Source organism: Cibotium barometz, chromosome 11 (genome assembly GCF_041138505.1).
Source record: "Cibotium barometz isolate CiBa-2024 chromosome 11, ASM4113850v1, whole genome shotgun sequence".
Classification (NCBI taxonomy): Eukaryota; Viridiplantae; Streptophyta; class Polypodiopsida; order Cyatheales; family Cibotiaceae; genus Cibotium; species Cibotium barometz.
In genome coordinates, this window is record NC_141056.1 from 5,816,735 (window position 1) to 5,844,107 (window position 27,373).

The 27,373-nt window shown below is 44.9% G+C and overlaps 2 protein-coding genes across 4 annotated transcripts in view; one reads left to right on the forward strand and one right to left on the reverse strand.

The window, feature by feature from the left end:
- The window catches only part of LOC147633688 (choline/ethanolaminephosphotransferase 1-like), an 82,664-nt gene that overhangs the window by 13,229 nt on the left and 42,062 nt on the right, over positions 1–27,373 (reverse strand). For 2 of the 3 annotated variants that reach the window (XM_086804686.1, XM_086804687.1), the window contains 8 exons: positions 14,844–14,938; positions 14,656–14,724; positions 14,470–14,539; positions 14,286–14,349; positions 13,926–13,966; positions 3,684–3,768; positions 3,466–3,528; positions 3,289–3,347 (listed from right to left, as the gene is read on the reverse strand). In XM_086804686.1, the coding sequence (XP_086660812.1) occupies positions 3,289–3,347; positions 3,466–3,528; positions 3,684–3,768; positions 13,926–13,966; positions 14,286–14,349; positions 14,470–14,539; positions 14,656–14,724; positions 14,844–14,938 (546 nt within the window). Of the gene's footprint in view, positions 1–2,573; positions 2,774–3,288; positions 3,348–3,465; positions 3,529–3,683; positions 3,769–13,925; positions 13,967–14,285; positions 14,350–14,469; positions 14,540–14,655; positions 14,725–14,843; positions 14,939–27,373 lie in introns of all 3 variants that reach the window. The other variant, XR_015266897.1, reaches the window with a different exon arrangement.
- LOC147633689 (uncharacterized) lies at positions 25,465–27,074 on the forward strand. Its single transcript, XM_086804587.1, has 2 exons — positions 25,465–26,838; positions 27,065–27,074. The coding sequence occupies exons 1-2, from the start codon at positions 25,763–25,765 to the stop codon at positions 27,072–27,074; spliced, it is 1,086 nt and encodes a 361-aa protein (XP_086660713.1). The 5' UTR covers positions 25,465–25,762.

Genomic DNA, 27,373 nt, shown 5'->3' on the forward strand with positions numbered 1-27,373 from the left:
CCACGGCCGTTCCACCACCTGCACGTTCGTGAGCGCTGTTTCCATCGTTCCCTTCTTGTTGGCTAGGGGGTGACGCGTTCCACCGTTCCCCAAGGGGGGAAAATAGGTTCCCCTGCTACTATGGTGTCCGGGCCTGTTGAAAAGAGTGTACAACCACTGTCATCCGCTACATCATCCACCAGAGAAATGCCCAAGCGATGCAAAAAATAAGCCTTGTGAAGTTAAAAATGTGCCAAAAGGGATCAAAGACCCGACTCCAGTGTAGACTCTACTGACGAAGCGAGTTACCCGGATCTGGAGGGCGTCCAGACCAAGGTAAATGTGCCAAAAGCTGCTGCCAATCGGAAATCAAACGAGTAGAAAAAGGACAGCCAGGTATGCGGCCTTGAAAATGCCCTAAAATAACATCCGGGATAGCTGGTGTCGTGTCCAAATGCTGTTGTCCTGAGAGAGGCAAACAAGTGAGAAAGCATGAGTGTCTAGGGCTGACGCTATTCCAAGAAAGTAGGCAACAGCATGGCCTTGCGAGCAAACACATGAACATGTATGTTCACGATGTTCAAGCCCCCGTGCATCTTTGGCGTGCAAACATAACTGCATTTGAGAAGACACACTGCCTTACGATCAGTTTTGGTACACCAAAGACATTCTATTGCTCTGGACATAAACTGTTGAATGTTCGAAGACGACCAAGGAATGAGCGGCAGATGAAATTGCACATAAGCCATAATGATAGACTGGACAATCCAAAGGCAAACATGAAGTGGCCAAGTGGAAAGTTTCCAGTAGTCTAGCTTATGATAAAGCTTTTGAAGCACCCACTGTCTTTCCTATGCCAAGGAAATGTGCCAACCAATGGGGTACCGCAAATGCTGCACCACATGATCAGGAGGGAGCAAGAGGCCTGGCCACAAGAAACGATGCAAGTCACGCTCATGCAAAGGCAGGAGTTTTGATTTTGCAAAGTTAACTTTTAACCCCGCCACCAAACCATACAGATCAAGGGCTTGCATAAGCTGCTGAAAGAATCAAGCATACAACCCCAAGCATGACGTTCCCTTAAGAGCATATGAGACCGATGCGTACTATTCTCCCCCGGATGTCCCATCCAAGGGTAGGCTATCAAACGGTGCCACATTTCAGCTCGCGTAGCAAAAGTTTGTGAGGCATAAACCGAGGCAAACTCATAAATCTCCCCATTAAGCATACACTGAACGACAAGGAAACGCCATGCAGATCATTCTATGCCTGCAGATCATTCTATGCAACATGTGGCTGCCTCATGATGTACAAGCATAGCAACACCTCAGAAAGCAAAAGAACCGGCATAGAAAATCTGAAACCTAGCAAAATATCCTTCACGGCCCACCAAGGAGTGTTGATTGTACTCCTGCAAACACACTATATGTACTGCTATTAACGTAGTCCCACACTAGTCTCCATTTAATTACATGGCAGAGGCCCTGAACATCGTACGTAATGCATTTGAGCTGTATAAACATACGTACAAACTGCAAGAAAGTCCCACCATTCAACTCTCAACCTAAATGGCTGGACTAGAGGCTGGGCCATGACTGACTGCTCATCAACATTAGCAAGCTCTGGAAGGTCAGAAATAGGGGCATCAACAAAAACATGAGTACCCGATAATGGCAATGAATCAGCTCCTCGAACCACTGCTCACCAAATTCGCCCCACCACAAATCCATCATTAGGCATAGACTCCGAGGAAGTAGGAGTTGTTTCAGTCCTATTAATGTTGAGCACTGGCCTGGCTTTAAGTGGTTTCTTTGGCAGTTGCCAATCCAACGAAGCAGCAGCCTTAACTGCACCATTCCCCTTGTCCCAAGTCTTGACTGTCGGGGTAGACACTTTAGCTTTCCCTTTCTCAGTTGCTATGGGTGGCGAGGGACCCGAGGGATGAGACTTAGGTGTAGGAGAGGGCTAGGAAAGAAGAGGGTCTACGGGCTGGACGACAGCGAGTGGAGGCTTTAACAAAACTTGGGGACAATCAAATTGCATGTGACCAAACTTTCCACACTCAAAGCAGGGGCCTGCAAAATTTCCCATTTGACTTTAAAAAAGCCCTCCTGAGAGGGCATACTAGGCATATCAATCTGAAAAGCCACATGGGGAGGAGTGGGTTTATCTATGTCCCGCAACACGCAAAAACGATTGACATTGCCATTCAAACAAGGTGGACATACAACTTTCCCCAATGCTTCGGCTAAGAATGGTAATGCAGAGGTCTGCAATACAAAGGCAAGTCCAACACCTCCACCCGAACCGGGCATTTGTGCCTGATAAGATTTTGATAATCCTTGGTTGGCATCCAAGGAAAAACATACACCAACTGGCGACCATGAAACAAGGGAGATTTCTCCAAAAGCATTTGCTTATCCTGTGGCTCAGTAAAAAAAAACTCATAAAAACCACGGGCAGCTTTGTAACAGCCTGCAACAAAGCATCCTTTAAGCAAAGACTTAATCCATGCAACATCCCCTAGGCGTGCGGCGTGGAAAGAACAACACAACCGCTTTCTGTGCCAAACTCATTACTGGAGCATACAAGACCTGTCCCGAGATAGAAACACGAAAAAGCCAGCTCTGGCTCATCCCAAGCTTGCTGAATTTCAGAAAACCCTTCTTGCAACGTGTCAGCAAAAGGCTGTAATTCCGGATTCACGTAGCGAGCAGGCGCATCATCAACCAAAGCCTGGTGACGCTTAAGGTCCCCTCTTTGAAAAGTCTTCACAGGCTCCATGAAGAAAGCCCTGACCAACAAACACAGACACAGACACACAGTTGTAACACAGACACACAGTTGTACACAGGCTGGCTACATAGACCCTCTCTCTCTCTCTCTCTCTCTCTCTCTCTCTCTCTCTCTCACACACACACACACACACTCACGCACTCAGAAGGGGATGTAGAGAGAAGAGAAAGGAAAGGCAAAAATCGAAGGGTTGCAAGAAGTAGACGTGCAGGACGGCAGTCACAAGTCTGAAGAAGAAGACGTGCAGGTCGCAAGAAGCAAGTCGCAATACACGCAGGTCTCAGGTGCAGGCGAACAGAGTTGAGCAGGTCGCATGCAAGCAGTGCCGAGCAGGTCGCATGCAAGCAGCAAGCAGGTCGTAGGCAAGCAGTCGAGCAGGTCGCAGGCAAGCAGCTCACAGGTTCTCTCTCTCTCCACACACACACGTGTACATACATACATACACATACATGCATGCATACATACATATAATATCAGCATTACTTGGGTTAAGTTAATGAAAACGCTCCTTACCCGCCCAAAAGACTGGCAGAAAGAGCATTGGCAATAGCAAGGGGAAGGAACAGCAATGCCTGTCACAACCACAAAGCATCACATCAAAGAGATTCAGTGAAATTGTTGTTTATAGTGAACAGCCATCCAAAACATTTGCAAAAAAAGCCAAATAAATTTAGAAGAGATAAAACATACCACACACATTCCCGTCTTCAATCCTTTCGGCTCATCACACAAATGAGCTAGGATCATCCTCCCCTTGAATAAATATTTGGAGTGAAGAAATAAGTGACTACCAAAAAACCCCGTGAAAAAGCTTACACTATTCTGGAGCCTAGCATGCATATCCCAAACAGACAGAAGAACATGCATTCAAATAGGAGAAACCCAGTGAATGGAGCTCAAATACTTACAACCAGGTAGCCAAACGCAAAGCCACTACCAATCATGAGCAAATGAGGCTGGGTTTGTAGGATGTCAGAAGGTGACAGCAATCCCCTGAAAGAGCAATCAAAGGGTAGCAAGGAAGGTCTTAAGTCGCCATACATGTGCCATCTTCAAAACAAAATATTTATATCTAGCAGCTTGATGATTGTTTAATGCTGCTGTGTATTTCTCGTACACCACAGATTCAACAGGCCTAAAATCATATGGGCAGTTTTCTTTTGCAGCTATATTAGCCATGACTTCACTGGCAAAACCTTGAATAAGCATTGGCCCTCAATGACGAAATCTCAGTTTTTCTTTGTGATAGATTAAATATCTGAACTAGAGTAGCAAGCATGGGTCAAGCAAGATAAAGAATAAATACCTAGTTCAGATTAAATATCTGAACTAGATAGAGTATCAAGCATGGGTCAAGCAAGATAAAGAATAATAGCAGCTAGAAGCATCACCACTTAGTTAACCACCACGACACCAAACTCATGAAACTGAAAGAAATGAGCAAGTGACACCAAACTGGGGCCAGGATGGACTGAACCCCCCTTCAAATGCTTTCTTTAACCAAGGAGTAATCCAAAGATACAAGCTTTGGAGGCCTTTTTTGGCCAGATTATCCTGATACAACCAGATATGTCAAGACACAAATTATCATACTTTCTTCTGTTTCCCTCTGAGGTGGGTACTAATCTTCTCCAGATTCACAAGCATTCAGTTCGGAAACACAAGCAGGACAGCTCAAACATCAAGTAGCCTCGTGGGTACATATATGCGTACAGCCGGCACACTTGCAGGAACAGGTTCATACACAGCCCATAGCAAAAACAGGGCATCAACAGTGCCCAACAACAGGTACATCAGGTCAATATGCCAGTACAGATGGTTAAGCAGGTACAAACAGGCTGGTTAAGACGATTTAGCAGGTACAAACAGTACGAACAGCAACAAGACCTCCACGGGGCATCGGGGGATCCTCTGGAGGAAGTAGCCAATCTTGGGGAATGGCTACATCCATGTCAAGGATCATGGTGGAGGTCCCTCTCATGCTGAGAATGTTACGTACCTGGAGCTAATCCTTGGTTTAGTGGACCTAATTCAGCGACCCTGGGATTAGGAGAAAGAGGCACATGCATTATAGTGGTAGTTATCACTATAGAATAGATGCCTTGGGTTATTATTGTGTAGTCAATCCTGCAGTGCACTTCTGATGGGTCAATGCTTGGAGCGGAGTTTCTAGACCTGCAGTGGACATGGCAAATCATAGATAGTCTTTTACCGAGGGCCCCTGTCGGCAGGCACTCGTGGTATGGGACGCCAGTGCTGACAGCATGTATCTGTGGATTGGAGCCTTAGCCCTTGGCTCGGAGTATTTGTTTTCTCTTACCTTTCATTGGACTCGATTAGGAGATCTTGGTTAGACATGCTTGGAAGGCCTCTTACACTTGGTATCAGAGCGACCTAAACACAGAGTCTACAAAGGTTTGCGTGTCTTTCATGGTTTTATTCACATCGAGATTCCCAGGTATCTCTCTCAGCACCATAGCTTGTTTTCTGTTTCGTAAAAGAAGTATGCTTTGCAGGGTTGCTGCCATGATTGTATGTGGGTTTTACGAGGGCGAATAAACGAGAATCATGCGTGTTGAAGATGTGCGGAAGAACCCTTATGAAACCCTAGTTCTTTTTGGTTTAACTCCCAGATGGGCTGCGATTTATACTCAATAAGTATTGTATACGTGTAGGCAAGGGGATGGATTTGAAGCCCTGAAATTGTGGCTGGGGGCTGTTGCAATCTGTGTACACCGTACAGTAGTTAGCTTGCTGCGTGGGCAGCAGACCAGTGTGAAGTAAAGAAAAGCATGCATGCCAGATTCCTCCAGGGCAGCAGGAGCAAAGAACTGGGAGAGAGTGGACCAGGGCAGCCAAGAGAGGGGCGAGCAGTCAAATCATCCACGTGGTGTGCGCAGGTTTTCGGGTATGGACTAGACATAGGGACTGCTGGGCGCTGCCTGCACAGGCCACCAAGGAGAGAAAAGCACAAGTTGCTATTATTGATGATGTTTCTTTATTAAAAAAAGCATGCGTGTTGTTTTTTTAGAGAAATCTTCTAAAATAGCTCAATTCAAGCTGCTTTTCGGGTTCTAGAAGGGGGTCACCTGTTTTTTTAAGAAGCAATATGGGCATTTTCTTTTTCTTTTTTTACCACAGTGTAGCCTATATAATAAAGCACACATCTTATGTTAAACCATCCAACGAAGCTCTTCTCAACGTTCAGAATGTGACAAAACAGTGGGGAGCCGATTTCGCACCTCTTCTTGTATACCGAGCTCGGGGAAGGTTTTGGTAAGTGCTTTAGCAATGGTCTCAGATTTTTCTACAGATTTGTGAAGACTTTCCCTTGCTTTCAGAATTGGCACATATCATTCCTTCTCTTTTTTGCAGCAACAGAGAAAAACCCTTGCTTTTCTTCTCTCCAAGATCATTGACTTCCAGGACTAGCATTGTCTGGGCCTCTTCCTGCTTGAGCTCCGCAGACATAGGGACACCTTCTTGAGACACAGGCCCCAGCCACCCCGCCCCCTCCCTCGGCAGCCAACCATCACCAGTTTCTTCCGGACCCAAGAGGTGAGGACACCGACATAGTGGATCTTGTGGACCCTCCACGAGCTGCTCTAGACCTAACTCGCCCGAGAGGAGTTACCTCGGACCGAGCCTCTACACTCCAGCGTGCCCGACGCCCTCAAACCCCCTGCCGGCCACAATCACCTCATCAGCTCCAAATCCAAGACATGCTCCACCGCCATCGAGCTACCTTTCCACGTGACATAGCTGAGGGAGACCTCTCGGCCATACTCGTCAGCCCCATGCTTGACATTTTGGAGAGTGGTATACCATCTACTCGGAGCTGATGTTGCTCCCATGTTTTTATGTTCTTAGTATTCCATGATGAATTTCCATGGACAGTTTTGTATCACCCCAGTGAGATGGCTATATTTATGTTTTCTTTCTGTTTTATTTTCCATTCCATGATGAGATATGCCATGGACATTATTGTATCACTTTGGTCTCATAGGCCCATTGGGTCTTTAGTAGATGCTTAATATATCTTTCTTTCTTTCTTTCTTCCATCTCTCATAACCATCTTGACACCCCAGCCCCTCGCCTTTACTGATGATTTATCAGATCAGGAGAAAGAACACGAAGAAGTAGGGGCACATATTGGGGAACCCAGCCATGATACTCCTCATGAGCACCACAACATAGTGAAAGAAGAGGAGATAGATGTGGTGGAGAAGAATTACTTCAACAACGAGATGCAGAAGCTCCGAGCAAGATTTCTACCCTGAAGAACCAAGGCAATGAGATAGCCAATCTTTGGAAGGAGATTACTCTTTTACATCAGCACCTCACTATCCTGTAGAAGGCGGTTGCAAGTACTCCCGCACCTGGTGGAGAGAGCTTCGGAACAAGCCTACTGCTTGGGCTAGTTTCGAGCAGATGCTCAGGGACGAGTTCCTCCATGCAGACGATGAGTACGACATGGTAACCAAGTTCTTAATATTGGATATGAAGATCATGTCTTTCGACACATACTAGAGAGTTGTAGGTGAAGTTTAGAGAGTTGTAGGTGACGCATATGGATGCTTCAAGTAAGGAACGATAGTTGCAAAACACTTGAGGATGCTATCCATTTATGAAGACACAGATGCTGTCAAGAGTAGTGGTCGTGTTCTTTGCGAAACCCCAGGCCCACCCGGAAGTTACAATGCCAAACCACTACATGAACTTCTTGCAAGGAAACTTCAAACTACTTGCACACTAGTCAACTTTGGCCATTCCATATTGGCCTTAACCTTGTCTGGATCCATCCTGACCCCTTCCTTGGACACTGTGGCCCAAATTGTGAATGTCTGGCAAAAAGAACTCACTCTTCTTGCCGTTCACATATAACTTGTGCTTCCGCAGTTCCTGAAACACAATATCCAAGTGCTTTCGATGCTCTTCCTCATTCTTAGAATGCACAATAATATCATTAAAGAAAGTAGCCAAGGCATTGGTAAGACCAAAAGGCATCACCAAATGTTCGTAGAGTCCAAATGTGGTCCTAAATGCAGTCTTGTGAATGTCCTCTGGAATAATCCTGACTTGATGGTAACCACTCTTCAAGTCAATCTTGATAAAGATGGTGGATCCATCCAATCTGTCTAGGATGTCATCAATCCTAAGAGAGCCCTGTAATGAATGCACATATACCAAGAACCATCCTTTTTCTGAACAAATAAGACTGGGGAGGAAAAAGGTGATGAGCTAGGTCTAATCAAACCCTTTTCCTATAGCTTGGTCACTTGCTTTATAATCTCCCCTTGTTGAGATTGACTCACATGATCAGGAGGACTGTTAGGAGATAAGCTTCTTGGCATGATGTCAATGTGAAGATCTTCAAGTCTCTTAGAAGGTAGCTCTCCTAGAAGAGTATCTGTGAAACAATCTTCATACTTCTTTAGCAAATCTTTCCTTTCATGATCAAGAGTTGGGAGTGACTGATCACTCTCAGATTTCTTTGGATCTCTTACATATATTAAGTACGAGGAAATAGGTTGCTTTATTACTTTAGGAACTTGTACATGACTAATGAGTGGAATCAAATTCCCCTCAACTCCTACGTCAAAAGTTACATTCTGCCATTAAAAGGAAACCTAATCCTATTTCCAGCCCAATCAATGCCCGGGTCTATCTCCTTGTGCCAAGAGAGCAACCAGCCATGTGTCCATCCCAACCTGCACCACAACTCACTTGTCCTCTCTGCCTTACACCCACGGTGGACATCTCATCATTTCTCTCTTCCGTCTCTCTCTAGAACTAGGCGCCCCCTTTCATGAGCCTTTTTGGCTGTATTTTTTGCACTTTGTCCTTCCCAACTCCATAACCAAGCTTACTAGTGTGTTTTCCAAGCTTACAAGAGTGTTTCCAGTTAGTATTCACTCCCTTGCACACTCCCAATGACTGAAATTCAGCAAAACAGCTCTTCTATCTGTTGTAATTTCTGGCCTTTTGGGTGAAAACCCGAATTTCAACATTCTTTTCTCAAGTTGAACCATAGGGGAAACTCTTCTATCCTTTCCCAGGATTCCCTTCATTCTCTTGAAGTCTTTTATCACATAGAATTGCGATAGATTGAAGATTTCAACACTCCAGACGCTTCCATCACAAAGACTTCCGCTGTTATCAACTCTACATGCAATTGATAAGCTTTAATGCTTAATTATGGAGGCAAGTAACAGAGGGAGAAGGAGGACTCCATGTTCCCATACCATGTGTAGTGTTCTCTTGTCCTACGTGCTCTCTTGCAGATTGTTGCTACCATGTGTTGGTGGAGCAATAGAGGACAGAGGGTAGGAAACATGGACACTTGAGAGGGTAGTGTGAGTTGCAAATCTTCACCAACAACCGTATTGTTCGCAATATTGTTATGCATTGGTATGGAAATCTGCTCAGAAATGCCCATGACACTATGTACTTGATTCTCCGAAGATTAATATACTCTATTTGAGGGAAGGGGCCGGCCGTTCCGGCCCATTGTGCGTCTCTTGTCAATTCAGCAAATTACATCTTGTAATGAGAATGTTGTCCATTAAATCTTGGTGTATTTAATTGTATTGATTAGCATTGTGTTCATCCAAGTATTCCGCACCGATCGGTGGAACTACAGTAGCATCTGCCAGAGGATTAGTCTCCTAAGCATAATGCTCCACATTACACCGATTAAAGACTTTAAGGCCGAGACATCCATGAAAGTCATGTACAATTTCTGTTATGTGCCACAAAGCAATGGCCTAAATCTTCTCTAAATCCATCGATATTGCATCCTTAAAGATTGACACGTCTCCAAATAAAAATGGACCATGAAAAAATGTGTGTTTTGAGAGTGAATGTAAGGTTCCCCCCTTCCAAAATAGGGGAAACACTTAAGATAGTCCACTAAGTCTTAACTTGGAGAAAATTTCCTATTCATCGACACCTTCACCATGCAGACATTCAAGGATGTGATTCATAAGTAAGACCTAGTCCTATCCCGCAAGGGAAGCATGATCTTCTAAAAATCAAATCACCCATAGGGTAATTGATCCTAATTTAGGCAACTACTAGCCTTGATTCCTAGAGACAACGCTTTTTTCCTCATCCATGCAAGGCACAGCCGTTGGCCTAGTCTTCTAGAATAGAATTGCCCGAGAACCTATTTATCTAGCGTAGGGCTTTCACTTAATCTGTTGGAAAGCTGCCCGACTAATCGGGTCCACCCGTCCGTAGGATAGTGCCATTGGAACATTCCATTCTCCCACTTTTCACCCTACTCACGCGTCAATTTTGTTTTCTAATTAATTCTACCACACTGTTTGACATAAATAAACGTGTTCCTTAATTAAGGCCCTTTTCACAAGGTTTGTTAAAACAGCCCTTTGCCATAGTACAATAATGCCAAAAACAAGATTTATAAAAAAAAGTTCATACATGAATCAATCCCATACAAGCCAAACCGGCTCTCTTATTCTTTTCCTTTATACTGCCGATCATCTAGAATTCGGCCTTCTAACCTCTACATGCTCGACAAAACCCTACGGGACCATACACCTCATCGTCGGCCACTAGCAAGGACTCAAGCCGGCCTGTCGCCCTCTCAGGCTCCATCGCTCGATCCTCTAGCCCCTCAGAGGGATGTCTACGCACTAGGGTGGGCTTATTCACCGCACTAGCCTAGGCCTTCATAACTAGACAGCATCATAATCTCTCGCCTAAATCGGCGAACCTTATTCTCCCAATGGTATGAGGGATACCTTGGGTCATTCCCGGGCATGGGAGACATTGCTTCAAGTACTGAAAGACATCATTTTTCAAGCATGCCCAATGAAAGCTCCTCCTTACGGCATTTAATGTTTTTGCATAGCTTGGGTGTCTTGCAGCAGGACTATCATGAGCTTCATGGAAGATTAGTTTCTTTAAAGCAGGATCCTTAGGGATACATAGCCTGTGATTGAAGTAGAGAGTTCCTTCACGAGTGGAGTATCCCTTGATTAGATTCTTCTCTTTCTCTGAATTTTCCCCTTCTTCTACTAACTTCACCATCCTCTGATAATCTGCATCATGAGATGAGACTTCTTCCACCTTGACCAGTATGAGATTATTTGGCATTGAAATTGCACTTAAGAAAGATTTGCAGCTAAGTGCATCTGCTACCACATTATCTTTCCCAGGGCGGAATTTGATGTCGAAGTCATATTCTTGTAGAATTTCAATCCATCTCCTTTGCCGCATATTGAGGTTAGGCTAGGTGAAGATCCACTTCAGACTTTTGTGGTCAGTTACAAGCTGAAATTTGCCCCCCAAGAGATAATGTCTCCATAATTTGAGGCAATGAACAACTACTAAGAGCTCCAAATCATGGGTGGCATAATTTGCTTCATATTGCTTCAGCTTGCGAGAAGTATAAGCGATTGGTCTTCCTTCTTGGCCTAAGACACCACCAAGTGCTAGACTACTGGCATCAGTAACCACTTTAAATTCCTAGGTGAAATCGGAAAGTTTCAAGACTGGGACAAAAGTAATAATGACCTTGAGCTGATCAAAACTGTTTTGATGGATTGGCAGCCACACTATTTTGCAATCCTTCTTAAGAAGATCCGTCAAAGGTGCAGGTACCAATCCCTCAAAGGTGCAGGTACCAAGGCATAATCTTTGATAAAATTCCTATACCATCCCGTGATTCCCAAAAACCCACGAACTTCACGAACTGATTTAGGGGGTGGCCACTCCAGAATATCTTTGACCTTGGCGGGGTCTACTGAGATACCATCTTTGGAGACAATGAACCCAAGATATTCAATTTCATGAGTAAAGAAAGTACATTTGCTCTTCTTGGCATAGAGTTTGTGTCTGCGCAGCAATTGCAGAACTCTACGCACATGCTCCTCATGCTCTTCCATTGATTTGGAGTAGATTAAGATGTCATAAATAAAAACAAGCACAAATTCATCCAAGTAAGGACGGAATATATCTTGCATTAGGCGGTTGAAGGTTGCAGGAGCATTGGTTTAACCGAATGACATTACAGTAAACTCATAGTGGCCATAACGAGTATTGAAGGCTGTCTTGGGTATATCTGCTTTCTTGACTCTGATCTGATAGTAACCAGACCTCAAATCTATTTTTGAGAAACTTTGATTGTATGAGTCTCTTGTCATGCCATTTGGTCTCAAAAATGCATTTGCTACATTTAATAGGATGATGGACCGTATATTCGCACCTTACCGAAAGTTCACAGTGTGTTCTTTGATGACATTCCAGTATTTTCAAAGACTAAGAAAGAACACACAGAACATTCGGCCATTGTCTTTGAGGAGCTTCGTAAGTTCGTAGACATTAATGTAAAAAAGAGCGAGATTTTCCTTGCTGAAATTCAATATTTTGGACGCATTGTGTCAAAAGATAGCGTGCAAATGGATCCGGCAAAGATCTACGCCATTTTAGACTAGCCAAATTTGACTTTTGTGCATGAAGGCACGAGTCATCTTGGGTTATGCTCCTATCACAGGAAGTTTATCAAACACTTTGCCTTGTTGGCAGCACCTTTGCATGATCTTGCAAAGAAGAGAAAAAATTTTATTTGGGTTGTGAACCTCAGATTGCGGCTTTTCAAAAGTTGAAAAATGCAATCAGCCGAGGACTTGCGCTTATTGTGCCTGATCTCTCCAAACCTTTTGTGGTAGAATGTGATGCATGTGGAGACTGCATTGGAGCAGTCTTGCAACAAGAGGGACATATTGTTTCTTTTGAGAGTAGAAGGTTGCAAAATGCCGAACTCACATATGTTGTTTATGAGAAAGAGATGCTTGTAGTGATCCATGCCCTTAAAATCTAGAAGCACTACTTATTAGGTGCTGATTTTATTGTTAAAACAGATCATCAAAGTCTCAAGCTTTTCCTGTCACAACCAAAGATTTTAGAAAGTATATGAGATGGCCAAATTTTCTTTCCATGTTTCATTTTCAGATTATGCATACACCTAGAAAGAAGAATGTAGTGGCTAATGCTTTATCTAGAAGGCCACAAATTGATGCTATTATTACTATTCATCATCATGACTTACCTACTATGCCTCGAATGTACAAAAATGATGATGATTTTAAAAGTATATGGGCTGATTTAAATGCTAGTCATATAGTCCCATCATACTCTTTCAAGGATGGTTATATGTATTTACAGAACCGCATTAGCGTGGTTAAAAAGTTGAGGTGAAAGGTCATGGAAGAGTCCCGTGCTCCTCCCTTTGTAGGACATACAGGGATTTTGGCTACTACACAAGAATTGGAAAGATAATTCTTTTGGCCTACTTTGCAAAAGGACATAGTCCAGACGTACGTGAATGCAAAGTATGTCAGAAGGTTAACTGACACGCATAAAACACCTGGTCTCTTGCAACCGTTGCCTATACCCCATGAGCCATGGGAAAGCATTGCCGTGGATTTTATTATGGATCTACCCAAAGCTACTTATGGCAATCATGCCATTAGGACTATTGTTGACATTTAGCTAGAAAGCTCACTTTATAACTGTGAGAACGAATATCAAGCCAAATCACATGGCAATTATTTCTTTCCCAGATTTTCAAACACCATGGGATGCCTAAATCAATTGTCGGGGACAAAGATCCCAGGACTACAAGCTTATTTTAGCAAGCACTGCAGCGCTTGATCTTTTGAAATGCTTTGTGGCTGAACAGAAAACAGCCTAGGAAAAGTACTTGCCATTAGTTGAATTTGCTTACAATAACATAGTGCATTCATCCACTAGAAAGGCACCTTTTGACACTAAGCTGTGATTCATGGAAGTGTTGCAATGTTCCTCCACCTAAAAACAATTCAGGGATCACCCTATTTCAATTTCAACTACACCCATAAGCTGTTCAACTTCTCCAGGAGAAAACAAAGAACTTTCTGCTATTCATCCAATTTACAGAATGGTTTTAAAAGAGGCCTGTTAGGACTTCAAGAAGCCCACTCACAACATCATTCAAAAGCCATCAGAAAGGAGAAGTTTCTTCTAGTGCAGTAATACCTTTCTCTACAGGACTTAATGCAAATGCATGTCAACACTGACCACAACAATAAGTAAGGAAGTCACTAAATTAAGACAATCATTCAAGCCATAAAATGGCATCATACCAGGTTGTAATGCCGCCTATCAGCAAGAAGAAAGGGAAAAGCTGAAACAAAACAAGAGAATCAAAATCAAGTCCAAATCTATTTGTTTGAGCACTCTAGCAAAGCAGTCGTTGCTAACACTCTTCTAACAGCACTTCTCAAGGTTAAAAAACGCAAAGTCCTTGTACAGTTGAACATGACTCTCAAGTTCAAGCACTTAGAGAGCACCACAGCTCATCACAAAAAGAAAATTTGTAATCAAGTTTCATCAACTCTACACACCAAAAAAAAACATGGGGACTGATACAAGAGCTTCATTCGACACTGCATGTCTCATTCAATCACTTTGAGCACAAGCAATTTCAATGGTTATAACTTTACCATGGCCAATGCCAAGGGCATGCTCCCATTTCTGCTTTGAACCACTTTGTACACATTGTAGACACTGCCAGACACAACCCAAAGGAAAAGATAACCCAGAAAAGCCTTGAAATATATCAGTGAACAAACTCATAATTAAATAAATGGGTAATGATACAGATATAAAAGATACCAGACAACTTACTTGTAGCTCACCGTTGGTGTAACTGCAAACAACATCATGGCTACTATGACAAAGTCGTGAAGGACAAGGTCTGCATGTGAAACAACCCACAGACATCAACAGTGAGATGCACAAAACTTCATATTGAAAGGATTCAGGTGAAAAAATGATCAAAGTACAAGACACGACTCATCACCTTGATCTTACCTGATAAAATTGGTAACCCTGCAAGAACATGGAAAATGTCACCAACTTTCTGAGTCCACCAAGCTGGTCCTGCAAAGATGGCAAAGAAGAGAAATCTTTATAAGCGCGTTGAGCGCCAGCGTTCCTACTATGTTCAAAGTAGCTATCAAATCAGCTTGCAAGCAAGCTTTGGCAGTTATGTGCACTACCAACAATAGCTGTGAAAAAATGAGCCATGTATATCAACATCAAGCCTTCGGTGGGACCATTGATCTCTGGAAGAATGAGTGTGTTTGTGAAAAAACTGCGATGCACAAAAAATAGCCATTTAACAGGAGCTGGTTAGGTAGTCAAATGCACAATGTAACTTTTCATATCAAAAGCATCAAATAATTTTGGAGAAAGGTTGAAGGGGGGTTTCCCATCTCCATCTAACTTGGCATAGACCTTTCGTCTTCCATTCATGAAGTCTTACACTACACTGCATAAAGTGCTGTTTTATGACCCATCATTAAAGACCCACTTTATTCCTCTAACCCAGAGAATGACACTAACGACTTCAATTGAACCTAAAAAATGCATCTCTCTATGGAATGTCTCATTGGACATTGCTCAACCCATAAATGATATGCAGCCTCCCCAACTAGCTCAGTGCATGCCTTAAGGCATTCAGAAGAGAGACATTGCTTCAATTGTTCTTTCTTTTTCCATACAAGACTTGAATTCAATTTGTTGCATCTAGATTGTACTTAGCCCACCTAAACTTTGTATGCAACACGTGTGTTCTGGGAAAATGTGTATTAGGTCCCAGGCAATAAGCTTTTGTGACATTCTCCTAGCAAAAGATGTCACTTAGTGACTATACTTATAGTTTTTCATTATGACCTTTGTATCAGCCACCACATGTCATCCTGTGATTTACTCTTGGGCTAGTTAGGATAAGCCCTAACTTTTGATGAATCTACCTTTTGTACTTCCTGCAGGTTACTCCACGCCAACATTTGGTATCAAAGCACTGTACCAATGATTTTGGCACCAAGCATCTTCTACGACTAGTTTACAACTTCCTGTAATTTGAGGATAAGCAAGTTCTGGTGACTTACAACTTATAACGCTGATTCAGCTCTTTCGGTACTGTTTCCAGCAGTATTCTTTGCTTTTATTCCTCTATTTGTAGGTCTTTAAATTCAGAGTGATGCACATACTCTTTGTGAGAGTGTAGGTTGCACAAACTCTTGATCGATACACTTGCATACATTGTATTTGTGCTGGAATCTTGGTTGTCATGGCACAAGATGCAGCTTAGAGTATGGGTACTTTGTCCCAAGAGGACAAGTTGAATTGTACTCCTTGTGGAGTTTTATGTTGCGTAACATGTTGGTTGCCAAAAGCCTCTGGGACATAGTCTCATGTGATGATGTAAGACCTGTCGCTATACAACCAGCTACTCCTCGAAGAGGTTCACCTGTTGCAGCACCTGTAGTGCTTCAGCCTACCACAGAGTAAAGGCCGTGAATGTGTGTTATAATTTATCGGTCTGTCTGTCAAGAGGAAAATTATACCGCATATCAAGTAGCAGGACAAAAGAGAATGCCTAGGATACCTTGGAAAGGATGTATCAAGTCAAAAATGAAGCTAGGGTTATGTATTTGAAAAGGCAACTCGACTTCTTCTTCTTCTTTTTTCAAATGGCCTTTTGGCCCAAGATCCTCCCATAGTTACCAAATTTCATCGTCCGCAGACAGCCACCCGTAGGCGCTTATTTATCCACCCGTAGGCAATGCCGCCAAGGAAGCACCGAGGGGGGTTTTGAACCCAGGACCTCTTGGTCCTAGGCAAACACCTTCACCACTTGTGCTATCACCTCATTAGCAGTAACTGGACATTTTGTCAATGGATGAAAGTGAATCATCTCACGAGAGCCGAGGATTCGAGAGAATAGTTGCTTGGGATTGATCAAGTCATAGATGATCGACAAATTGGTGACTAGCACCTTAATCTCCTTGCCTAGAGCCCATCTCAATTTTGTTACCTCTCTCAATCTTTCTCTGAGAGGAAGTGCACCCATGAGCTTGTGAAATTATTACTTCAAGAGGAGCAAACAATGACCAATATTGCTATCTCTTGGGTTCACCCACAGACATTTGTGACAAAGGAGAAAGGCAAAGAAAAAGGTAAAAATTGAGCCTCCACTTCTAGTGACAAGAAGACCACTAAAGCTGATTCTAAGGAAAAGGGTGATGCATCAAATGCACCCGAGAAGAAAAGCAAGTGTCAGTGATCACTATTGTCACAATTCCTTAGTGAATGCAAGAAAAGGCTTGCAATAAGGACTCAAGTAACGTACTATCAAATACCATTGAATTGAAGCAAGAGCAACATGCCATTCTTGTTATGACTAGGGAAGAGCAAGATGGACATGCTTGATTATGGAGGCGGTGGATGATGATGTTTACAATGTTACCTCATCTTCTAATCATGTTGATAACCTACGAGTATGCAGGACACAGCTGGACATCAGATAGAAGGTGACATGCTCAGACAGCGCAGGTGACACGTGGTACTGCTCGTGGCAACCATGACGTGGCAATCAGGTACAATTGGTGATCGCCATCGTTACTACTGACCGACTAGGAGCATTGGTGCATATATATACGTGGGTTGGACTTCATATGCTTTCCTCAGTGTTGGACTTCATAGAGCGTTTCTGTAACTATTTGGCCCTCCTAGCTCTTTTCACATGATGAAATCCATGCCTGGACACCAAACAAGTGGAAGAAGACATGGGGACGGGGTCCATAAGGTTTGATTAAGAAAAAGCACCATTCTTGGTCAAAAAGCAAGAAAAAGCAGCGAGCCAAGGGCACCATGGGAAAGAGGAGACTAAGCCGGACCAAAAAGCTGAAAGGCGCTTTCTCAAAAAGCAGCTCTAAAGCCAAAAAGCAAGGCCTTAAAGCTAGAAAAGCAAAGCACCAAAAGTTGAGCAATATTTTATTAATAAAAGTAAAAAGAGCAAAAGCAAAGGTAAAAAGAGAAAAGCAAAGCATAAAAAGGCAAAGCAAAAGCATGAAGGCTTTTTGGCAAAAGAAGGGTCTCTTACAAGTATAATAAGGATTGGACTTCTCTTGTAGTACCATGAACAAGATCATTGAATATTGAAGGAGATTGTGGAGTGTGTGTGGGCGTCATTATGATCATGAAGAGCTTCTTCTTCACCATCAACACCTTCTCCAACTTGCTTTTCAGATGTACGGTTAGCCTAGACTTGTATGGGCATATGCATGGGCCATACGGACGCATGTACGGAGCTGTACGGACATGTACGGGCAAAATTTCAGAAACCCTAAAATTGCTCCAAAAACCCTAAAAACTGCTTTTCGGATGTTTTTATCGCCCAAAAACCATTCAAACATGTTTTAAATCAGTTTTCTTGCGAGAAAGAGCTTTTCCATGGTTTTCTTCATGGACAAGGCTATAGGAGTTGTGGAGATTACTCATGGGATGAGCGAGTGTTTCTTGGAATGGAGAACTTGGGCATAGCGCTTGGACATGGAACATGATGCTTGGACATATAGATTGGGCATGAAGCTTGGACATGAATGTGGAATTAGTTATTGGACTTGGACTTGGATTTGGATTCATTGGACTTGGATCCATTGGATTTGGATATTGGATCTGGCACATTAACGACTCCGGTAGGAAGATTTACTATGGCACAGGCAGCCAGGGATAGACTCACACGAGGGTATGCAACTCTGGCCATGCTAGAGAGATAGTGTCACAAGGCACACTTCCACGAGCCCCGCACGAAGGGGTCGTTGTTTGACACACTAGTCACCCCTGCTTTGATGTATGCTGCAGCAATATGGGCACTTGGGCTCGCCACTCCACATGGTCTCAAATAGAGAGACCTCAGATTCTCATGCTCTCACGGATGATCCGCAGCAAACCCTCCATCCCACATGACATTGTCCGGACGGAGTTTGCTGCACCTCCTATGCTAGTAGAGGCCCTCTTCCAGACGATCTGCTTCATACAGAGGATCAGAGATATGCCATCAGATCGACTCTGACATAGAGCTTTTGATGCGTCCAAGCAGCTCGCAGAGAGTGGAGATAGGAGATCATGGTATTCACAGGTGACACAGTGGCTCACTTAGCATGGTCTTGACATAGATCACCTGCCACCTTTCTAGCATGATATACATGCACCACACATCCAGCTCTCTCACAGTAAAAGGAACAGAGTCCTTCGGCAGGATTTAAGGCAGCAATACACTCAAGAGACTCGGATTACACCCAGTCAGCCTCTACCGTCGACAATGCTATACTACGGAGATCACTTTATGCGTATCTCAGCGGATGGATTCATACAGAGACCTCGATACATGGATGTGTACATGCCTCACAGTGCCCGAGTGGTGATTGGCCAGCTCAGAGTGTCATCACACCAGCTTGAGATTGAGGCAGGTAGGGCAGCACGGATCCCCAGAGCAGAGAGGATATGCAGACTATGCCAGGAGGAGGTTGAGAGTGAGGAACATTATGTATGCAGATGCATAGCATATAGTGTCATTAGAGAGAGATACACCACCATCTTCAATGGACATCCCTCACTCCGCCAGATCATGGAGTCCGTACACCAGCACAGATTTGGCCAATTCTTGCTAGAGACACAGCGCCATAGAGAGACACTGCTACCGACTCATACCACAGGGAGAGGTGGGCGACACGCCGACAGCTCCAGCTCACTCATTTCTTCCAGAGATCTATCCCAGTGCCTACCCTGACACAGGAGGGGGTTACACTTCAGGGCGCTGCGGACCTCGGAGCCAGACAGAGACCGAGAGCACCAGGCTACCAGACTCCCAGACTACATCAGAGGGAGATCATAGAGATACGGGCTCAACGTCAGCACCATATCCGAGAGCGGCTAGCTCACTTACACTCACACCCGGAGATCATGCTCCGAGGTATTTTTGCCTTGCCATCGCCTATGTATCACATATTACACCCCCATTATGGTACTGGTTGGAGCTAGAGGCTGCTAGACAGATCTGCATTGCATTCTAGAAACCCTACGCATATAGGTTGCATACTAAGCCTCTACCAGTAGTGCTCCATCCATCACACCCCCCCACTAACTCAGTACTTTCATAGTTTATTTCATGTTCATTTTGTCCTTTTATTTTCTAGACATCTAGAAGACATTGACAGTTGTACATAGATTTGTCTCATAGGTCGAGTTCGGCCTCTAGTAGACGTTAATACCCCCATTATGGTACTGGTTGGAGCTAGACAGATCTGCATTGCATTCTAGAAACCCTACGCATATAGGTTGCATACTGAGCCTCTAGCAGTAGTGCTCCATCCATCACACCCCCCCACTAGCTCAGTACTTTAATAGTTTATTTCATGTTCATTTTGTCCTTTTATTTTCTAGACATCTAGAAGACATTGACGATTGTACATTGATTTGTCTCATAGGTCGAATTCGGGCTCTAGTAGACATTAATACAGTTCCAGTTGTACATTGATCTCTCTCTCTCTCTCTCTCTCTCTCTCTCTCTCTCTCTCTCTCTCTCTCTCTCTCGCTCTCTCTCTCTCTCTCTCGCTCTCTCTCGCACATCTTCTTCTATGTTGTGCGTTATATTCATCATGAATGATTGTTGAATTTTGAGCATTGAAGTTACCAATTCTTCCATCAAGCTTCCGCATGTTACACCACTGCCTCAGAGTGAAGACAGGTAGAGCTGAGTGCGTCTTCAGAGCCGCGGAGCTCATACGGAGACCCAAGGAGGAGAGAATCTGCCGATTATGCCACACAAATACGGGTTTCATCCTACCGCCTCAGAGTGAGACAGGTAGAGCTGAGCACGTCTTCAAAGCCGAGGACTCAGGAGCTCATACGGAGACCCAAGGAGGTGAGGATATGCCGATTATGCCACACAGAGGTTGAGACAAAGGAGCATTACATGCGCCGCTACCCAGTATACTATGAGATCCGCAGGACATTTCATTGTCTATTCCATGAGGGATTTGGCCCACTTACCAGGATGATTGACTTCCCCAAACAGCGTTGCCTAGGGCTCTTCTTGCTCGAGCTCCGCAGACGCAGGGACACTTTCTTGAGAGTACTTCGTCGACCCAAGACACCCCAGACCCAACCCCGACCCCTCCCTCGCTAGCCAACCATCACTTGCTTCTTCTAGACCCGAGAGGAGGACATCCATACACTGGATCTCGTGGACCCACCTCGACCTACTCCGGACCCACCTCGCCCAAGAGGAGTTACCTTGGTCAGGACCTCCGCATTCAAGCGTGCCAACTCCAGGGAGACGACGGCCACAATCCCTCCCCCATCTGCTCCAGATCCTAGACATGCTCCACTGCCATCGAGCTACCTTTCCACGTAACGTAGGTGAGGGAGACCTCTCGGCCATACCCATTAGTCCCATGCTTGATATTATGGACAGTGGTATACCATCTATTGGGGGCTAATGCTGCTCTCATGATTCATGTTCTTGGCATTCCATGATGAGATTTTCATGGACAGTTTTGTATCACCCCAATGAGATAGTTTTGTTTGTTTCTATTTTATTTTTTGTTCCATGATGAGATATGCTATGGACATTATTGTATCATGTTGATCTCATAGGCCCATTGGGTCTAGTAGTTACTCTCCCTCTCTCATGTACCCACGTGGGGTGACCGCACAGAGAGCAGAGGAATTGAGAGCCAAGAGGAGACCTAGACAAACTGGACATAGAGCACCCCGACTCTGTCACCGAGAGATAGCAGCTATCCGAATGAGACACCATATGGAGGCACAGGAGAGGCTAGCTCGCTTTCATTCAGACTCAGGGTACATGTTCATGCCATTCACAGCCTCAGCATCGGCGATGTATGATATCTTATATCCCTCTTATGGCACTGGATGGAGTTAGACATAGATCTACATAGCATGCTTGTACTACCCCTTCAGCATATAGAGATGCATCTTGCCTTAGCACTCCATCCACATCCCCACCCCCCTTATATTGTTTGTATATCGGCTCCACCGATCCATGATGATTCATGGTTGTATCCAGACACATGCACACTTTTTCTTTTGTTTCTTTTCTTCCGATGACCGGAAGAACACAGTTGTATTATTTTTTGTCTCATAGGCCGACTTTGGCCTCTCGTAGACATTAATATATCTTTCTTTCCTCTCTCTCTCTCTCTCGATTGGAGATCGAGACCGGCAGAGTAGCACGGATCCCCCGAGAGGAGAGGGTATGCACATTGTGCAGAGAGGAGGTGGAGAGTGAGGAGCATTATGTATGCAGATGCAGAGCATATACAACCATGAGAGAGAGAGATATCCCATTTTATTCAAAGAGCCACATTCCCTACGCCAGATCTTTGAGGCAGCAGACCAGCGCATACTGGGGAGATTCATTCTAGACATACAGCGTCACAGAGAGACATCATTACAAGCTCAGACAGCTCCAGAGGGGGGACAACAGACACAGATTACTACATTTTTTCAGAGATCCACCCCCCTCCCAGCCCCTACACAGCAGGGAATTACTCTCCAGAGAGCACAGACACTCAGAGCCCGCACGAGACAGAGGACACCTGGCTTTCAAACACCACGCCTATACCAAAGAGAGATGACAGAGATCAGAGCTCAGTTTCACAGAGAGGGTGCAGAGCGACTGGCTCGCTTCACAGCAGACCCAGGCATGTTCTCTAGGGAGCTGTGGACACCCCCTTCATTGATGTATACCATTTTATTCCCCCAGTATGGTACATGATGGAGCTAGCTAGGTTGCATATCATGATTGTATACTCCATTGGTGCATATAGCTTTGCATTCTCCTAGTAGTAGAGCTCCATCCCCTCCCCCACTCATTGTACTTATTGCACACCCAGATTCAGCTTTTTAGTTCAGTACTTTTTCATTTTGTTGGGATGACAGAGGATACCCCACACAGGTACACTGACTTGTCTCGTGTAGGCCGAGCTCAGTGGTAGAGCAATCGGCTGCAGTCCGACAGGTCACCAGTTCAATCCCGATTGGGCCCTCTCACTTGTCTCTTTGGCTTCTCTCAAAGGTCCTTTTGTGCGCAGGTGTCATGGATTAATTTCCAGTCCATTGGTTGTGGGAAGTACTGCAAAAAGTCATGGCCAAGACCGGAGTTAAAGAGCAGCTTGTGAAGGTGGAGCACAAGCTCAGCACAATTATCAAAGAAAACAAGAAGATGGACGACTCTTCCGTTACCGCAATCATAAACCGCCTCTCCAAACTCGAGAAGGGATTTGACAAAATCCAAGAGCTCGAAGAGAGAACATCCAAGCAAGAGGCTGAGATTTCAGCCTTAAAGAAGGAACTAGTGGAGGCCAAATTGCATGCTAAAAGTCAAGAGGCTGAAATCTCAGCCCTCAAAAAGGAGTTGGAAGCCACTTTACAAGGCAAGCTTGAGGATGGAAAATTTCAGCCCTCCTTTATTGAAGAGCTGAATACCATCAAGGAACAAATGAGGATCATTCAAGAGGAGAAGCAACATAAAGAGAAGACATCTTCATGGGTGGAGGTGATCACAGAGACACAAAAGAAGATGGACGAGGTGGAGAAATGGATCGAGGTCGCCAAGAAAGGGAAAGGTAAAGAATCGCCACCCATCCCCACTCCCACCATCATCAACATGACCCTTGAAGAGGAGCAAAGGAGGAAGACCCGGGCCTTACATGTACAAGTGTCCAGACTAAAAGACTGTGATGATGCGGAAGGGGAAACCAAGGAGCTCTTCTCTATGATGGGCATTGAAGCCACGCACACAAAGGCATGGAGAGTGGGAAAGAAGAGAGAAGGTAGTGGCGAATCTTCTAAGGAGAGAGCACTTATCATTCGTTTCCCCTCCATGGAATGGTTGAAGGACTTCTTGAAGAGACGTCCTACACTCAAGAAGACGGGAATATTTCTTGGAGATGACCTCACACTCTCGCAACTTGCCCACATGAAAGAAGTTATGCCCGAGATAAGGGCAGCCCGAGAGAAAGGGAAAGTGGCCTTCTATAGAGATGGTAGAGTGGTGATTATGGAGAGGCGCTCTTCATGACGGCGCGAGACCTATGGGACTACACTCAAAGTCGCTACTTGGAATTGTAATGGATCTCTACGCCTTAATGTAGGGGCTTTTGAGGATAGTTTCACTGGTCTCACAGGATGAGGAACATACATTGTATGTATTTGATAGACATGGGGACTGCACATGGATTGGCCATCCTGAATGGCCTACAGAGATTCCCGACAGCGGGCGGTTTCACTAGCTTTCCACATCGGCATGGTGCTAGTACAGTTGACTATGTTATGGCTCAGCCCAGTCTCATTCCCTCTTTTCAGGATTTTATGGTAGGCACTAGGCCGGTTGGAGTAGCAGTGGATCATGCTATCTTGTCCTTCACTCTCACATTTGAGTTCAGCACCACTCCATTGGGACAGGTCTCCACACACACTCGTTATACCTTTACGAGGGAGACTTACACCGTGTACACGGATGAGATATATAGACGCTTATGTGCCGAGGATCCGGGACGGCCATTAGATGAGCTCACTCAGATATTGATAGAGACGCTTCATGCTACACCATCAGAGGCATATCCCCATAGTCAGCCTACACGGAGACGATCTGGGAACATGCCCCAGAACAGCTGGTATGATGAGGAGTGCAGAGAGATGAGGATCAGATTACAGAGAGAGGTGCTCATGGGTGTTACCACTCACAGACAGTCACGGATTACCTTCCGGCGCCTAGTGCGACGGAAGAAGAGGGCTTATCTTGCTCAGTTAGAGAGGGATTTGTACCAGTTATTTATGAGTCAGGACTCAGGCGAGGCATGGAGACTATTCCATGAGCATTCACCATCACCAACCATTACCTCCACAGAGATTTGGGGTGAGTATGCAGCATCCCTGTACACAGCACCAAGACAGCCGCCCTTGCCAGACCCACCGGAGCCATGCCCAAAGACATGTGCTTTCTTTACTACTAGATGGTAAGGAAAGCTATTGACACGATGAGGACTAGGAGAGCATATGATCATGATGGTTTGGTAGCAGAGCACTTTATTCATGCCAGAGATATGCTTGCAGAGCTTATTGCTATGATGTTTAACCGAGCCATGTGCGAGGGTTTTCCTGAGACTTGGAATATGTCCACGATTGTGCCTATCTTCAAGTCACGGATCCCATGCTTCCTGGGAATTATCGTACCATCATGATTGGTCACACATTGGCTAGATTATATGCATCTATTCTTGAGTAGGAGTTGAGTAGATGGGCAGAGAGAGGGCATAAGTGCATCAAGGCAGGCAAGGTTCAGGAGAGGTTTCTCCACTCTTGACCATATCTTGACACTCAGAGCTATTATTGAGGAGGGCAGATTATATGGCAGGAGGATTTATTGTTGCTTTGTGGATTTCCGCAAAGGTTTTGACACAGTACTGAGAGCCAGACTGATGCGCAGACTACAAGAGATGGGAGTGCCCACAGAGCTGATTTGGGGAATCATGGGCTTTATACAGGACAGTTGTGGGGCAGGTGCGTACTACTCAGTGTATATCTGAGATGGTTCACTCCACTATTGGGGTGAAACAGAGCTGCCCCCTTTCTCCCACCTTATTTGGGAAGTATGTATGTAGAGCGGGAGGGTGACAGAGGAGCACAGCTAGCAGGGACATGGATTCCGTTGTTATTGTATGCTGATGATATTGTGCTGATCTCAGATTCTCCACAGGGGATGCAGCATCATTTGGATGCATTGCACACGTTTGCACTGGACAGTGGATTGTCTGTTAACCTTGGTAAAACCAAGGTGATGGTGTTTAACACCACAGCACAGTGGGTTAGGAGGTCAGTACCCACCTTTACATATGGTCAAGAGACAGTGGAGTATACAGATGCATATACTTACCTTGGTGTGGTTTTTAGTGGCCCACTATTTTCCTTGAGGAGAGCAGCGGAGACCAGATTGACCAGAGCTTATGCAGCATTGGGGAGACTAGAGAGGATGTGTTCGCAGGTTCAGTTTCAGGAACCTTGAACAAAGCTCTGGCTCTTTGACACTTTGGTCACTTCAGCCATGCTGTATGGAGTGGAGATATGGGGACCCTCAGTGGATCACCACAGCCGAGCTGGTAGCACTGATGGATGGAGATGTATGGAGAGGCCCTTGGTTTCTATGATTTCCCGGATGGTTAGGGCCAAGGCCTACGTACCACGTGATATTATCCATGCAGAGATGGCTGCTCCCCCATTGGTAGTAGAGGCACTCACTCGATCAGTCTCCTTTATACATAGCACTTGGGCTCTCCCTAGAGACAGATATGCTCGCTTAGCCCTCGAGTCTTCACGACAGTTGGCATCACAGGGAGACGGATCATGTTGGTATGCACAGATGATAGCTTGGTTCCAACTGCATGGCTTTAGTATGGACAGGCTACCTCCATTTCAGTACTCCCTGGATGCACCCTCCCTCTCTCTCACACGGGCAAAGATTACCAGACTTATCAGGCAGGACTTGACTCAGTTGGACACTAGGAGGACATGGATACAGCCGACACACGAGCTTGGTACGAAGATGGCTTTCTATAGAGATCATCTTCTCCAGCTCACGGAGGATGGGTTTGTGATTAGACCCAGCTACATGGATACTCATCTTTCTCATGGGGTACGGTGTGCTATTGGTCAGATGCGCACATCCTCACACCAGCTAGGGATTGAGACTGGCATATTCACAGGAGTACCAGCTGAGGCCAGGATTTGTCAGTTGTGCCAGATGGAGCCAGAGACAGAGTTACATTACATATGTCACTGTCCGGTATATTATGAGATACGAGGCCGTTTTTATTGCCTGTTCAAAGAGGGTTTCGGACCACTTTCCAGAGTCATGAGATACCAGGATCAAAGATGCCTCGGATTATACTTGCTGAAGCTGCGTAGACATAGAGGGGGTCTCTTGAGAGGGAGGGGAACAGAGAGGGAGAGACACCTACAGAGGCAGATTACAGACTTCTTTCAACCAGAGATTGAGCAGTCAAGCCAGCAGGCATTGCAGCTAGCCCCAGAGTATAGCCGCACCAGAGGTACACTGATTGATCGGGCTATAGAGCTGGGGCGGTCCAGGCGCCCCAAGATGAGAGGCCCATCCCGACACCGGCGGAGCCTACAACAGAGGATCAGGACCATACTAGCACGGCATGGGAGACGTCCAATCAGAGTACTCACCATGGAGGACATTGAGGATATCCGCCATCGACCGATGAGAGATATCTTTGGATAGTGATGTATATGATGCTTACCTTTGTTGCTGTAGTTTTCCTTTCCAGATGTTATCCATTAAGAGCTCCTTGTACCTTACTTTTTCTCGTAGTTGTTGTTTCAGTTTCAGTTAGTTGTTTCGTTGTTTTAGCTTTTCTTACACAGACATTGTATCAGATCCACCAATTGTTGTAACTCTCATAGGTCATTTTGGCCTTTTGAGGACGTTAATATATCATTTCATCATCATCTCTCTCTCTCTCTCTCTCTCTCTCTCTCTCTCTCTCTCTCTCTCTCTCTCTCTCTCTCTCTCTCTCTCTCTCTCTCGCTCGCTCGCTCGCTCGCTCTCTCTCTCTCTCTCTCTCTCTCTCTCTCTCTCTCTCGGGCAGATCCGCACCTCTTCACATCAGTTAGAGATAGAGACAGGTAGATT

Bases quoted from the DNA above. Each gene is read 5' to 3' on its own strand.
- LOC147633689 (XM_086804587.1), top strand. From the start codon at position 25,763: ATGCTGTATGGAGTGGAGATATGGGGACCCTCAGTGGATCACCACAGC.